The sequence below is a fragment of the Cataglyphis hispanica genome, chromosome 1 (genome assembly GCF_021464435.1).
Source record: "Cataglyphis hispanica isolate Lineage 1 chromosome 1, ULB_Chis1_1.0, whole genome shotgun sequence".
Lineage (NCBI taxonomy): Eukaryota > Metazoa > Arthropoda > Insecta > Hymenoptera > Formicidae > Cataglyphis > Cataglyphis hispanica.
The window spans coordinates 12004254-12019414 of NC_065954.1; the positions used below are offsets into that span (position 1 = coordinate 12004254).

The following is a 15161-nucleotide window of genomic DNA, read 5'->3' on the forward strand; positions in this document are numbered from 1 at the left end:
ACTTCGAATAATTAGGTGAACATCCACTTTTGGGGCGATATTTTTTTACAAATTCAGACCACGACATTCTCATTGACCGAGCGACGCAACGCGACGCGACGCGACGCGACGCAACGCGGATATAAACGACCCGCGAGATCGTGCGACGCTTGCAAACGCAAAAAAGACATGCTAATCACTAGTGTGCGTACGTTTTCCTCGTGTGCACTGAGAAACTGGTGCGCGGCTAGCCGCGGCGCGCGGCTGTCCGAGAACATTCACAGAACCTCACAGGGCTAGCTGCTCGTCTCCGTCGCTGCGCGTTTCCACGAGACGCGAGTGCGACAACTTCAGTAACGATAACATCAACAACGTCGACGAAGGCGGCGATAAAAACTCGCGATGCATCATCCTCCCAAACGTTTCCGCTGTTTCGAAAAACGCGCGGTCCGCCTAACGTCGTTCCGTCTAACCCGCAGGCGTGCGCAACGTCTGTCAATCGTAAACAACAATGATCACAAAAACCCGCGCAACCGTCCGACAGGAAAATGATCCGTCCTCTTGGCAAGAGATCGTCGTTCGCGATCGTTCGGTCGCGAAATCAATGTGCGACACCTTAAAGGCAAAGTCACGGCGCGGATAACCGCGTTCGAAAATTCAAATCCGCCGCGCCGCGTCCCGCCACTACGATCGACAGGTCCGTCGACCTAACCTCAACCGCAGCTGCAGTGTCCGCGACCAGTACCTCGACTGGCGATCGGTATCACCCCCGTATGGGATGTGTAACGCACTGCTCGCGTTAAGAGTCAGGTGAATGAAAGAGTGAGACAATGATAGACAGAGAAAAGGAGAGAGAGAAAGAGAGGGGGCAAAAGCGAGACAGAGAATGACAGGGAATACGAGCGGGCGAAGCGAAAGAGAGGGAGAGAGAGGATGCTGCTTGGCCCGTGCGAGCAACCTCGTGGACATGCGAGTGCAGACTGATTGGAGCGTGGAGTGTGAGGGTACTTACCCACGAGTCGCGAGATCGGCGGCGGTGGCGGTGGCGGAGGCGAGGAGGTAGAGGCGTGGAGGCACCGACCGGCGGCGGCGGCGGCGGTGGTAACAGCGTGCGCGTGTATTTTCGCCGCCATGACTGGCGCCACCGTAGTGACTACCGACTACCCGATGGCGCGCACGCGTGACATGCGCAGTCGCGCGCCGCGCAACCACGCGCGACTCTCTTCAGAAGGCTCAATCGCGCACGGAACGCGCAGCCAGCAGCATTCTCGTTGCGTTCGGCTCTTATAACTTTCATGCGTTCCAATTTTGACAGCACTCTGCGACGCGTCAATCGAAGTCATTCTTCATTGATTCATGTTCCTTCGTCATTCATGTTTCTTCTCGTCTTTTGCTTGCTTTCTAGGAACTAAAATGTATAACACACTAAAATATATAAAAAACCAATGGAACATGTTACACAATCATCCATATTTCATTTAAATGTTTGGTTCAGATTTTCTCATATATGAACGCGCTGTGCATATATGTTACATAAAACATTAATTCTTTTTTTCGTAATAGAAAGCATATCTTTTTATTATTAGATTTTCGTGAGATCTATGAGTATTTTAAAATTTCTATATACAAAAGAATATACAATTATGGGTTAGATCGAAGAATAGAATTAGATACTACTAAAATGGATACAATTATTGTCTAAATCTTATATTTGCAAAAGGAATAGAAAATAGAATTAATTTCAAGATGCATTTTACATCATGTATTGTAGAAATTTCGCAAAAAATTATTTTGTTCTCATAAATTAGATTATGTCGAGCAATCATTTTTTTAATATTTTATGCAGAGATTTCGAAGTAAAAATTGATATATAAGAGATATTTTTTACGTGACACTGAAAAATTATCAAAAACAATCGATTTAAAATTAATTAATGTTTAAAATCAATATTACAAATAAATTTTTAAAAGAATTATTCAATTTATATAATAATATGTATGTGTTTGTATCTATTAAAGCTTTCCGTATGCAAACTAATATACCGAAAATTAATTAATTGAATTATTGTCTAATATCTATTACTAACTAGTAAATCCATGTACGGTTTCGGAGTCAGATTTCGAAACTATCTACTGTTTTGTGATATAATTGCCGAAAATCTATCTGCAAACTAACTATAATAACACTTGAGTTAATAATAGCTATTAATTAACATAGGTAAAACTATTATGTATATAAATGTTTTATTACTCGTTTCGTATACTAAAAAGGTCAAAATTTCTTTCTACACAATTTCGTAGACTGACCGCGTCATCTGGTGGAAAATTCAAAAATTATTATTTACTTATTCAACTGGTTATAAAAAAATAAATAATATTTAATACATATATACATACACATAAAAAAATGAATTGTTGTTAAAAATATGAACACAATACTTATATTTAATAAAAGTGTTGTAGCCGTATATATTTATTAACTTTCATGACATTCCATGTATTTAAATTTAATAAATGCGCAATTATTAAATTTAAATAGATGGAATGTCATGAAGGTTAATAAATATATTAATTATCAATAATTATTATTAATTAATAATTATTAATTATTTACAATTTTTATTTACAATCCCATTTCAAAATTGTAATAATATTAAACAAATTTTTTTTTTTTGTTATCCATACACAATATTTTCGTCCTAAAAACTATCTAGTCTTAGTCTTTTAGTAATGAAATAGCATTCGTGGTGCTCTCTGTGATCAAAGAACAGAAATACCTTTCTTTATAATCGATAATTTATACAACCATTTTAATCCATGATAAAATTGAAATATCGCAATTATCATACATAATTTTTTTTTTTTAAATGTATAAAATTTTAAAATATTGTTTGTGTAACACAAATGTAATTTTGAAAATGATTAAAAGATATTATTAATTAATCACCTTATCTGTTATCGCCTCATGTAAAACAAATAATATTCTTATACAATATATTATTACACATTATCTTTTTATAATAAGAAAAGTGTAAATTTTCGTGCGTGAATGTTTTAACCATATATGTTCATTATCTCTTATATAAAATTTTTTCGTGATTTATCATTACACGAGAAAGTGATTTTTATAGCTATCCAATTATTTTGTATAATCAAAATATTGTTTCTTTTTCTTCGTACAATATATTAAATTTTTACAAAATTATAAACAGGAATATGAAGCAAGCATTGTTGCAACAAAGAAGCATTAAAATGTAATTTTATATATAATAATGTAATGTAAAATCAACCGAAATTATATATTTTATATATTAATAATAATAAATAATAATAATAAATACATTAGAATGTAAAATTAGCAATTTATATATATACACACATCTACAATTATCTAATTTATCTAATTACTTATATTTTATTTTTCAATAAGTCATAATATTATTTCTTCATTCTTTTAAATAAGTAAAATTTTTCTTATGAATTAAATTGCAGAATATCAAATATTATCACAATATTTTTATACATTCAAAAGCTATTTAGAGAAAAAAAGAGAGAGATTAATGTAGACATTATATACATATATATACATTATTATTATTATATATTAATATTATTACTATTTATAACAGTATTTTTACTTAGCAAAAGTTTTTAACTACATAATAATGATAAATCATATAAAAATATATATAAATAAATTATTCTTCTTTTATATATGTGGTTTTCTATATCATAAATTTATTAATATGTCACGATTGTTTATCCATACAACTGAGTGAATAAGTAAAATTTTAAAAACCTTTGAAACTGTAGAGTATTCCAAAAATTTTCTAATAGATATAAAACACATACGCGCATTTCTATTCTGAAAATAATAATTACATTTTTGTATACAATATTTTTATACCACTACTTTTAAGCAAAAATTATTTAAAAAAATTTATCAAAAATGTGATATGTAGGAGTAATACATAGGATTTGTAAAGTATTGTGCAATTATTTCTAACTTTTTTAAAGATTTGCAAAAATGCAAAAATCTTTATGGTTTCAAAAATACAATATACTCTTTTATGCATTTACTATACATATTTATAGATATATATATGTATTAATTATTTATAACTTTTAAATAAAAAATAAAAGAAATTAAAAGAATTATCTTAATAAAGATGTGTTAATTCCACTGCTGCAACACGTAAGCTGATTTTAAGAAGGAAGAGAAATGTCTGTATCATGTATATCTGTACATATGTATACAAAAATGAAACAAAAATAGTTATTAGTAGCAATTTTTATTATACAGAATACTCACTGTTTTTATATTCCTATCTCGAATAACACTAAAGTATGTATTGTATAAAAAAATATTTTACAAAAGTTATAAGAGGGAGGGAAGGGGGAAGACATTCTGGTTAGCACATTGAAAACGCTAAATACTGCCCAGATTTATGTCAAGAAAGATTACTTTTGCCATTTTAAACGGTATCATAGAATTTTTTTATGTCAGTTCTTTTTCTCATTATTCTCAATAAAAAAATATCAAGGTTTTATAACTTTTGTATAAAACTGTTTTTATACAATGTAAATACTTTAGTTATTCAAAATAAAAATATCTCATTTTATTTAAATTATCCATTCTATATAGCTCTTAGTCTAATATGCATATTATTAGCTATATTGTATAAGAGCTGAATTGTAACAGTGAAGATTGAACAATGCGTCTTCATTTTCTTTCTCTGATTCAACATGATTCACTACTATTTGTGTAACATTTTGAGGTAAAAACACTTGTTCTATAAGTACAGTTTCAGTGCTCGGTTCCTCTATTATAGCAAGACTTTCCTCTAATTCTTGTTGAACTAAATCGCTCGACTTTGACATAGTGTTTCTTCTCCGTTTCTCCTTAGGCCGATCCTCATGCACCCTCATGTGTCGTCGTAGATCATATTTCCCGACGAATCCCATATTACAAGTTTCGCATTTAAACGGCTTGTTCTCCGCGTGATTGAACATATGTCTTCTCAATGCCGCGCTAACTGTAAACGCCTTGCCACAAACATTACATACATGGGGTTTCTCACCCGTATGTAAAAGTCCATGATCTCTTAATGTAGCACGTTGATTGAACCTACAATCATGCAAAAAATTACATTATGTTCCCCCTTTCCCAATTTTTTAATAAAAATTTGTATACATACGATACTAAGTAGTTAAGTTACTTAAAATGTAATAAACATGTTATTCAAACATATTATATGAATAATACATTTTTGTTATTCTATTTAAATTATACTTTCAGACTATTTAAATTATACTGTCAGATTTTCCTTTATAAAGAATAAATTAATGTCAAGCTTAATTATATATTTTCTTTAAATTATGATTTAAATATAATTTATATCTTATCAATTTGCTTCTCTCAAAAAATAAAGGAAAGGAAATTTATATATTCAACATTTTAATATTATAAATTCTTCTTTCAAGTTTATATCAAATTGCAAATACTTTTTGCCGCAGACTTCACATGTGTAGCTGCGTGGATTTGAATGTATCCTCGTGTGATTGATCAGATTTCCTCGCTGCGAGAATGATTTGTCACAATACTGGCACTTGAATGGCCTTTCACCAGTATGCACGCGAATATGCGTTTCTAGTGTACGATTGTTGGGAAAGCGCTTGCCACAATATCTGCATGGATACTTAGGTAAGTAAAGGCCTTGGGGATCCAGATGACTGACTAGATGTCGTTTATAATTGCCTTTGTGATTAAACACACGTGGACATTGATCGCAAGAGTAGGGTACGCTATGTGTTTTCATGTGAGACTCCAACTCCGATTTGGCTTTAAAGCGACAACCGCATTTTGAACAACGATGCCGCGGAAAGTCGGAGTGACACATCATATGTCTCTTCAGATATCTTTTCTTGCTGTATCCCTTTTTGCAAATGAAGCAGGAATATGGTTCTCGTCCGGTGTGCGTTTTCACGTGTGCCCGCAACTCCCGATGACTCTCACAATCCTTTTCGCACACCATACAAAAGAACGGACCGTTACTAGAGACATGATTATCGACGGTGTGTAGTAACATGGACGATAATTCTTCGTAGTTCTGCTGACATAATGTACATTGATATTCGATCCCATTTTCTTGTTTCACTTCTTTTATCCGTACAATCGCATCGTTCACACTCCCCAATATATTATCTTTAGCATCAATAAAATAATCAGAATCAGATTCATCACTGTCTTCTGTTCTTGCGGCTTTTTCAATGTTGGAATTGCTTTTAAGTTGCTTATTTTTGCTCTGTGTCTCATCATCCACACGTTCACTACAGATGCGTTTATTTTTTCTAGTCATATTAGTTTCCATAGGACTGGAATTGTGTACATTACTTGAAATTTCATCTTTTTTTTCATTTAAAATTTCCATTGCAAAAGCAAATGTGTTATTGTCATTTTCAATTTCTTCTTGCTTTTGATCAGATGTTAAAGTGTTTTCCACAAATATTGACTCAGACATCGATTCATTCACAGAATCATGTGGTACATACATTATTGTGATATCCTGCGACGCGAGTATTTTCGAAATTTCCTCAGGTATATCCGTTTTCACAATATGAGCATCCATGCTTTGATTCTCATTAATTTCTTGTAGAATATTATAAAAAAGTTCATTCAATTGCAGATTATTATTTTCTTTATTGTCATTTTCAAGTAATTGAGGTATATGAGATTCATTTTGTTCGCTTTTAATTGTCTCATCAATCTTTAGATTCTCCAAAAACTCAGCATTGTGTATAGATGTATCAGTTGATATATTCAATTCTAAGGATTCATCTGTTTGTACAATGCTATCTTCATTGTCTCTGTCATTATCTAATTCATCTTTCTGAAAAAAACCCATAACCCTTACAAAAATCGAGAATATGGAATGTTAAAAAATCATATTAATATATCTCAAATTTCTTTTGTGATATAAAATGTTTAAAAAAGATCGTTACATGTCTTTCAGAGTTATGTTGTCTCAGAAAGTTTATTTTTGTTATTCATCAGAAAAAAACCATGTTTTATTATTTATAATATAAATCATTTAATATCTATTATTATTGTAAAATTGTTCCAATTTTAATTCATAAACACATATGCAGAGGAAGAGAAGAAAAAAGGAAGGAGAAAGCAAAAGAGGAAGAAAAGAAAGAAGGAGAAGTTACAAATTAATATTTAATTATTATTCCCTACTTTTATACCTTAGCAGAGACCATTTGATTTTCAAGTATCATCCTGAATTTTTTATCTGATTCTTGTACTTTTAATCTAAAGTTATATAAAACATAAGTCCGGTAAGCACATTTAGAACAGAGCATGTTGGGCAATCCATCAAACTTGTCAATCTGTTGAAAAAAAAAGTCTTATCAATGTGTTGCAAATTTGTGCAGCCATGTAAACATTTTATCTTTTCAGTAGTCAATTTTTGTGAAGAAAATTAAATTTTATCAACTTTCAATCAGAATATGCAAAGAATAGTCACTTAATATCTTATTTTATATCAAATTATGAATTGTAATATCGCGATATTAAATTTTAAGCTATATTTACATTTACAGACATCATGTAGTTAGCCACTTTCGTTTTACATCTTATTAGAAGGACTTATAGAGGTTAAGTGCGCACTTTTTTATTATTCGCGTAATATATTCGACATCGTAAAACTACGCTATATTTTAAAATAAAAACTATTAGATATTAAAAACAACCTATTTACCTGAATAGATGTGAGTTCCGCGAGTTTATATGATAAATTAACTTTGCTGGTAGTTTTGTCATCGTACATCGGCAACATTTTGCCACCTTCCTTCATACAAGCGCGGCATTTATTTTCAATGCAAGAACTGATATTCGAACTCATAATTTGACGAGACAATACTATTAAAATGACAATACTAATAAAGTTTTTTTCTGAAAGTTTTCGAAATCCAAATGACAGAAGTGGCGACGATTATCTCGACAAGCTATTAACGCGACATATTTAATATCAGCAGACTATCAGATTATTAGAGGGAGAGAAATCTGAGACTGTTCGGAAATCTAACCAACAAAATAAAATAGTGTTTGATTGGCCAATCAGGACAAAAAGAATTTTGTTCCTGATTGGTCAATCAAACGTATCTCTATTCTGTCGAGTAAATTTTCGAACACAACCTTCTATATGCATTAGTCACCTCAAGTCTCGCGAAATTAATTAAAGATGTCGCTACTTTGAATAATGATTAGCTTTGATTTATTGCACGTATATTCTTTTGATAAATATATATCCTGCTCAATATAATAAATAATAAGGCATAAAACAGAGATGTCCAAATAAATATAGTTAATAAGAAAAAGTATACAGGTATGATATAATATAACAAGTGCATATAAAAATAGATACGCATATAAATATTTGCAAAATATCGGCTTATTTGTAAGATTTATTGCATCCTAACACACATACATTTTTTTGATAAATATATATATTCTGCTCAAATATAATAAACAATAAGACGCAAAACAGAAATGTCCAAATAAATATAGAGGCAAAGAAAAGTATACCAGGTATGCGATAAAATAATAAATTCATATAAAAATAGACACGCATGCACATATTTGCAAATTATATTCGGCATATTTGTGAATTTCAAAACTCTAATGTATAAAGCAGATTGTAGATTTTAAATGTGTCATATGTTTTTACATGTGTTACCTACTATATATTTTATATTTGTGTTAATTATTTTTTCTTATTTGCAAACAAATTTTTATTATATTAGGAATATGGAACAGTAATAATTGTTTTATGTAAAACTCTTGTCACCTTTTCTGATTTCGCAGCTTTTTGATGTACATTGACAAGGTGTTGTATTAAAATTTATAGTCATATGACGCAAAATTCTTTCTATATCATATATATAGAAAAGGATATTTCATATTTTCGATTTTTGATATTTTCTATTTCGTAAACTTTAGTTTGCCAATCATGTTTTTCTCGAGAATTAAAAGCTGAATTTAGTTGCTTTCATATCGGTCAGATGATTCGAACGCGCTAATAATGTGTACGCATGCGCAGTTACGTTTGTACTCGTCAAGCTTGAAGAAGCCGCATCGGCCGAAACAATTTATCGTTTCGCGTTTATCGTTTCTCTGTCGTTTTTAGAAGCCGTTGCAAGTGATTTATATACGCGAGCAGTATGATTAGTGCCGAATAAAGCATTGTGTCGTATTAATTAGCACCATTCGAGTGATCGACGCGTTTTCCATCGAAATCGGTGTCATCGCTCATGCTATGAGCGCATACATTACGCTTGCATATTTGGATGCGTTTCGTTTCACGCATTGAACGCATAGAAAATCTCCTGAAAATCTATAGTTCACGTAACATATATTATAGATATCCAAACGATCTATGCGCTCTATGCGTGAAACGGAACGCAACCTTTGTCAGTCGCCATGTCTCCCGCGAAACGACACGCGACGCGACATCGAAGAAAAAATGTCTCGTGATTGTCTCTTGCCGCGTTAATTGAAATGATCGTGATTAATTACATTGATTCGTTTGATACTCCAAAAGTGTTTTTTAAATTTCCAGAGTACGTAAGTATTAAAGTATTAAAAAATAGAATAGAAATAAAATATATATCGTCGTGCTATTAATTTTATTACGAACTTCATGACTACGCAGTTAATCAGCGAAATTCTCATACGTAGCTAGTAAATAAAACGTAATGTCAAATAAAACGTGATATGATTATTGTAGCTTTAATTATCATTCATCGAAAACGAGCGCATTGTTTGATATTACATATTTCACATTTTCAATCATAAATTGCACGTATGAGTAAATATGCGAATGATATGAAGCAATTATCGGAGTTCAGATTATGCCAACTCGCAATTGTGATTAACCGCATTTCTTTTTGTGCGATGTCTTCGCATTTTAAAAGTGTATATATTTTTTTGTATTTTAAATATAGATATTCTCGCACCTCATGGGGTATTTTATATTGTTTGCCAATTGGATTACATAAAAAGAATCCGCTATAGTTTATGATAATTATTATGTGATTTTATAAGAAGAAGAATATATCCGTTTTTTCTCTTTTTATTTTCAACATTTGTTTGCAACTTTTCAACTTGCGCGTAGTATGATAGAGTATCGGGTGTGCTAAATGAAGCAAGCGTCTTTTGTCGTTAATTAGTATGGTTAATTAGTGTGGAATTTCTCTCGATCGGCTAACTAAGTTGTTCGATATTTCTGCATACTTTACGAAGCGACTCTTGCGTAGGAATAAATATTGTGGGAGTGTGTCGTAGTAATAAAGTATCATCGCATTATCAATCCGAATAATTGCTAAAATATTTATGTTTTTTATTGCAAAATGTTTATATTCTATTAAATATATTTGTAAATTTAAAATATTATTTATGCTTTATATTGTTCAGTTTTTTTTCTTAAATATAACAAAAATATTATATATATAGTATGAATTAAACCATTAAATTAATATATATGTTAAGATTATTAAATGTTAAAATGTTAAGGTTATAAAGTGTTATATTTTATAAAAAAATATGCATGCACACGCATACACACACACACACACACACACATATTACGTACAATACGTACATACATATATTTAATATATCTGTGTGAGTACGTGTATCTTATATATGTATATATATATATATATATATATAAATATATATATAAAAATTATATTTTAATAAGGAAAGAAAAATGTATATGTATGTTAACTATACATATAATATTTAATTTTTTTTAGGAGATGCTGAAAAAATGCAATAAAAGCCGTAAAGTGAATATATTATGCAGTAGTTGGTGAGTGAATACTTTTATATATTATAAAAATTTAATTCCTTATATCTATTTGCGATGGATATAGAATATTCTATAGAGAAACGTATTAAAAACAACTAACTTATAAATTTTAGATCACAAAAAATTGCAATGTCTTATTGCTTTAAAAGTTGCATTTAAATTTTTTTATTATGATGTTATAATATTATTATCTATTTGTGTATAATGTATATTTTATAAAATATTTCCGCAAAGTTATAAAATATATAAGAAGTAACTCCATTAATGGACTAATTATATTAATAATATAAATACGTATATTTTAATTTTTAATTATTACATCAGCACAAATGTGCTTTTTTCTCAATATAAACAATCTCTTTGTATTAATATATTTTAATATTAAGTAACCTTTTATCTTAATCTTTAATTTGTTCTGATTGTAAAAACGGGATATATATATATATGTCGAATTTAAAGATTAAATATGAAAGTAACTTTCGGTAATAAGGACTGACGTCAGATGCAGGGATAAATTCGGATGATAATTGAAATGAATACTTGGCCGTTTACCGTGCACAAAGTTCGGCAAAGAAAACCGGTTTATTTTGCATTAAGTTTCCATCCACGTCATTCGCACTGGCCCCACTTTATAATGGACAGCCAAAGTGAGCGCAAACCTCGTATTGTAAACGATTTGTCGTTTTACATGCACATACTGTGTTTGTTAAGTGAAGCACGCGTTTTCATTGTTCACGATACAATTAAGTCGTTCATATTTAATCCAGTTTATAAAGTCTCTGATTTTTGTATGCAAAATGTGGATATTAATAAATTCATGAATTAATTTTACATTGCCAATATTTTAAAAAGTTGGTTGTATTTTTATATATTAAAAAGAAAATATATATTTAAAATTAAAAAAAAAAATATATTCTTACAACATGTTATTTTATAAGCAATACATTTATGAATTATAGACGTCAATTTCTAAAGTCGATTTTAATTCTTTATTAAATTTAATCGCCTTTATACATATTAATAATTTAAATTAATAATAAAAATATTAATATTATAATAATAATAAAAATTTGTCAATCTATTGCAGTGAAAAAAGCGGTCAATTTTTTATAATGTACATGTACATCTTTTTATAACTGTTAGCGCTGAATTAATTGACCCATGAAATTCTTCACGTACTGAAACGACTTGTAAAGGGATGGTAGCGCAAAGAGAATTATGGCTTACTCGTTAATTCTCTACATTATCCCGGATTGGTACATTATACGCGAAGGTATTTAGGCTATGTTTCTAATAAATTAGTACATTGAATTTTATGTTAAGTCCACATTTTCTTGGAAAGCCCAGCTGTTTTAAAGATAACTAAATTGGCAACTAGATCTTGTAATTACGAAGAATAATAATAAATGCTAAATACAACCAAGATATAAATTTAGACATGATTAGCTTGATGTATTTTGCATATCAATTTATTATGGACAAAACTTTTTAACATAAAGTATAGTTAGCAAAAATATTTATATTTTTGTATTACGTAAAATAATTAAATAATAACAAATATTTACAATGTTTAGTATTGAGTTAATTGACTTGCTATATATATAAACTAAATGATTTATTTTATCTATACTATCGATTGTAAAAAGCTAAAATCTAATAATTTTCTCATAGGAATTGCGAATTAAATTATTAACATTTGAATACAAAGCAGTTGAGTATAACGACGATTAGTTGATTATAGATAAATAAACAAATCATGTATATGTTGTTTGTATACAAACGCATATTATATAGAGTGTGTCATAAGCTTTCCGGATTATTCTAGTGTGATTTAGCGAGCTAAATTATATATATGCTAAAACAACTGGCTTTTAAATTATTTCCTTCAGTATGTACCGTGTTTACATCTATGTTCATTAACACTCACATTTAACAATAAGCCAATTTTTATTATTATTATTTCTTTTTAATGAGGAATTTACTTTAATTAATATAAAATTTTCTAGACTATATACTCCAAAAATTTATAATATTTACATCTATGTGTATGTGTGTAGTCGGAACAAAAAATATTATCATATGTGTGTGCCTGCAGTTTTATAACTGCTCTTGATATTAAGATATATAAAAGTTTTAGATTGCTCTTTGTGAATTTTTTGAAAAATTATTTAAAGTGTTAAAGTGTTAGGACAAAAATTAATTAAGATTCGTATCTTTATGATAATTATATTCCCAAAAGATAAGAGATAAAAATTGTATGCATACACATATATATAGAATATGATATATTATTTCTTATGTTATAATATTTTTCTTTTATTGTTTTTATTATTTCTTACATTCCTGAGAAGAAAGATTGTTTGATGAGACCCGTGCTTTTCAAGAAAAAAAGAGAAAATTTAGCTTTTGTCAATATACCATTAGCGAAACACCCACTCAATTTTCTCCTCATAGTCTAATTATACTCGAATCCACGATCACCTTGATCTAATTGAGCTTGTTTCTACTTTTTTGCTGCGCATTCGATTTACATCGACAATTATGTTTCGCTTTGTGTACTATTTAATTCAAATATAAATAAATCTAACGACAAGACGGTGACGACGATGATGATGACATTCCGTCGTTGCTTCCATTTCGACGGGCGCTGATGAAAAGTCGATCGATTCGTGCGGGGGTGGATCGAAGGGAGCCACTCTTTTCGAAACGTGGCCCATCCCTTTTGATGGGGATGAGAAGGAAGGGAAATCGGAACAACCGACAACCCTTCCTTCTCATCCCCATCAAACGGCGCTTGCGCCCCGATGCTTCCTATAAGAGGCTGAGCGCCTCTCGCGCCGATTTCAGTCTGTCCCGCGATACCGGCAACGCGGTTGTCGTTGCGCGCGTTGTTGCGAATCATCCCCCTTCGAGGACGATATTCCCATCATGATGCTTCCCGGTTTCGACTAGCAAGAGCGAAAGAGAGAGACAAAGAGAGAGTGAGCAACAAGAGCTCCTCTTTTCCTCCCTTTCCTCCCCCCCGCCATCGCGATAAGCCAAGCAGCGTCGTCGTCGACGTCAGCAACGACGTTGCTCCTCCTGGACGCGACCAGCGTACGTTGATATAAAAAGAGAACGATACAGTAGTTCTGTCCATTGTTGCGCGGACGTGGCAGCGGCTCCTCAAAACTGTTCTTTGTGAAACCCCTTTTTCCTCCCCTTCTGCGCGGCATGTGGTTGTGTCTTTGTGTGCGTTATTTAATTCATAATAAACACGACTTTATTTTATGGTGGATATTCCTCTTTATGTTGCTAAATAGTGCGTCGATGGAACACAACCACTTTTCGTTGTTCGATAGCGGATATGCAACTACCTGATTGGTAAACTCTAGACGAAGCTATCTATAGCTATTGTGTTTTTGTGCGCAATGGATATTTTTTTCTTTCATTCCTTTTATGGCGAATGACTGTCGTTTTTCGTTGTTGCTTAGGGAAAATAGAGATTTCTTTTTATGTTGTTGTTGAATGTTGATTTCTTGAAATAACTGTTTGATAATAGAATGAAGATTTTTCGTTACTATGTAAATAAATCATTCCGTTGTTTAGATACTACTCTATTAAACTTTGTTATATAAAACTTTATTTAATAATTATTAATTTAATGAGTTTGTTTACTTGCTCAAATAAGAATTATATTCAATCAATGTTTCGTCAAATAAAAATATTTGACACTTAAAATATATAAATAAGACATTTTTCTAAATGTTTAATACTTAAATAAAATGCATTATATATATTTTAATATTGAAAAGTTAACACTGAATTGAATATAGATTGCATTATATTAATCTTACTTTATATATATATATATATATATATATATATATATATATATATAAATTCAGAGATTTTTATATAAATATGATACATATAAAAAATTTCTAATCTATTTTTTAACATTGCAAATTTCTCGCATATTAGCGTGCAAGATCAGCAATCTTCAATGAATTAATCTAGTTAATTAAAACTCAATTACACTCTTTTCTTTCCCTAGACAATTTTGAGTTTAATTGAGTTTAATATAAGCTCATATAATTTAAAAAAAATTTAAATTTAATTTTTTTTTTTTACTTTTGTTAGTCGCGCTCTGAGAGATTAGGGAAATAGGATATCGGGCACGCTTTCTCTCTCTCTTTCTTTTTTTCTCTTGTTTTAGTAGGAAAACTAGAGAATAGTGCATTTATTTGTATCTCGTTGATGTCGCCGTTGCCCATTGCGGCAAATGCGAGAATAGCTCGCTTTTCGTTTTGTGATACATGCATCA

At 30.7% G+C, this 15161-nt stretch overlaps 3 protein-coding genes across 8 annotated transcripts in view; 1 reads left to right on the forward strand and 2 right to left on the reverse strand.

The window, feature by feature from the left end:
* Positions 1 to 1379, reverse strand: part of LOC126852907 (E3 ubiquitin-protein ligase Rnf220-like) — a 149535-nt gene extending 148156 nt beyond the window's left edge. For 2 of the 4 annotated variants that reach the window (XM_050598397.1, XM_050598229.1), the window contains exon 1: positions 192 to 964. In XM_050598397.1, the coding sequence (XP_050454354.1) occupies positions 192 to 257 (66 nt within the window). In that variant the 5' untranslated portion in view covers positions 258 to 964. Of the gene's footprint in view, positions 1 to 191; positions 967 to 991 lie in introns of those variants that run through there. The other 2 variants (XM_050598475.1, XM_050598312.1) reach the window with 2 other exon arrangements.
* A 2325-nt stretch (positions 1380 to 3704) lies between these two features.
* On the reverse strand, positions 3705 to 8019 carry LOC126852844 (zinc finger protein 436-like). Its single transcript, XM_050598113.1, has 4 exons — positions 7742 to 8019; positions 7227 to 7370; positions 5484 to 6868; positions 3705 to 5106 (listed from the first exon to the last, which is right to left on the reverse strand). Exons 1-4 carry the CDS (start codon positions 7883 to 7885, stop codon positions 4647 to 4649), a joined length of 2133 nt encoding a protein of 710 aa, XP_050454070.1. The 5' UTR covers positions 7886 to 8019; the 3' UTR covers positions 3705 to 4646.
* Positions 8020 to 13715: 5696 nt separating this feature from the next.
* LOC126852339 (metabotropic glutamate receptor 8-like) overlaps positions 13716 to 15161 on the forward strand; it is a 106607-nt gene continuing 105161 nt past the window's right edge. For all 3 annotated transcript variants that reach the window (XM_050597097.1, XM_050597182.1, XM_050597272.1), the window contains exon 1: positions 13716 to 13951. The gene's annotated coding sequence lies outside the window, so the exon portion shown is untranslated. The remainder of the gene's footprint in view (positions 13952 to 15161) is intronic.

Bases quoted from the DNA above. Each gene is read 5' to 3' on its own strand.
- LOC126852844 (XM_050598113.1), bottom strand. From the start codon at position 7,885: ATGAGTTCGAATATCAGTTCTTGCATTGAAAATAAATGCCGCGCTTGT. The intron at 7,371-7,741 runs GTAAATAGGTTG...TTTTTTCAACAG, and splicing joins CGGAACTCACATCTATTCAG to ATTGACAAGTTTGATGGATT. The intron at 5,107-5,483 runs GTATTTGCAATT...GCATGATTGTAG, and splicing joins TGTGAAGTCTGCGGCAAAAA to GTTCAATCAACGTGCTACAT.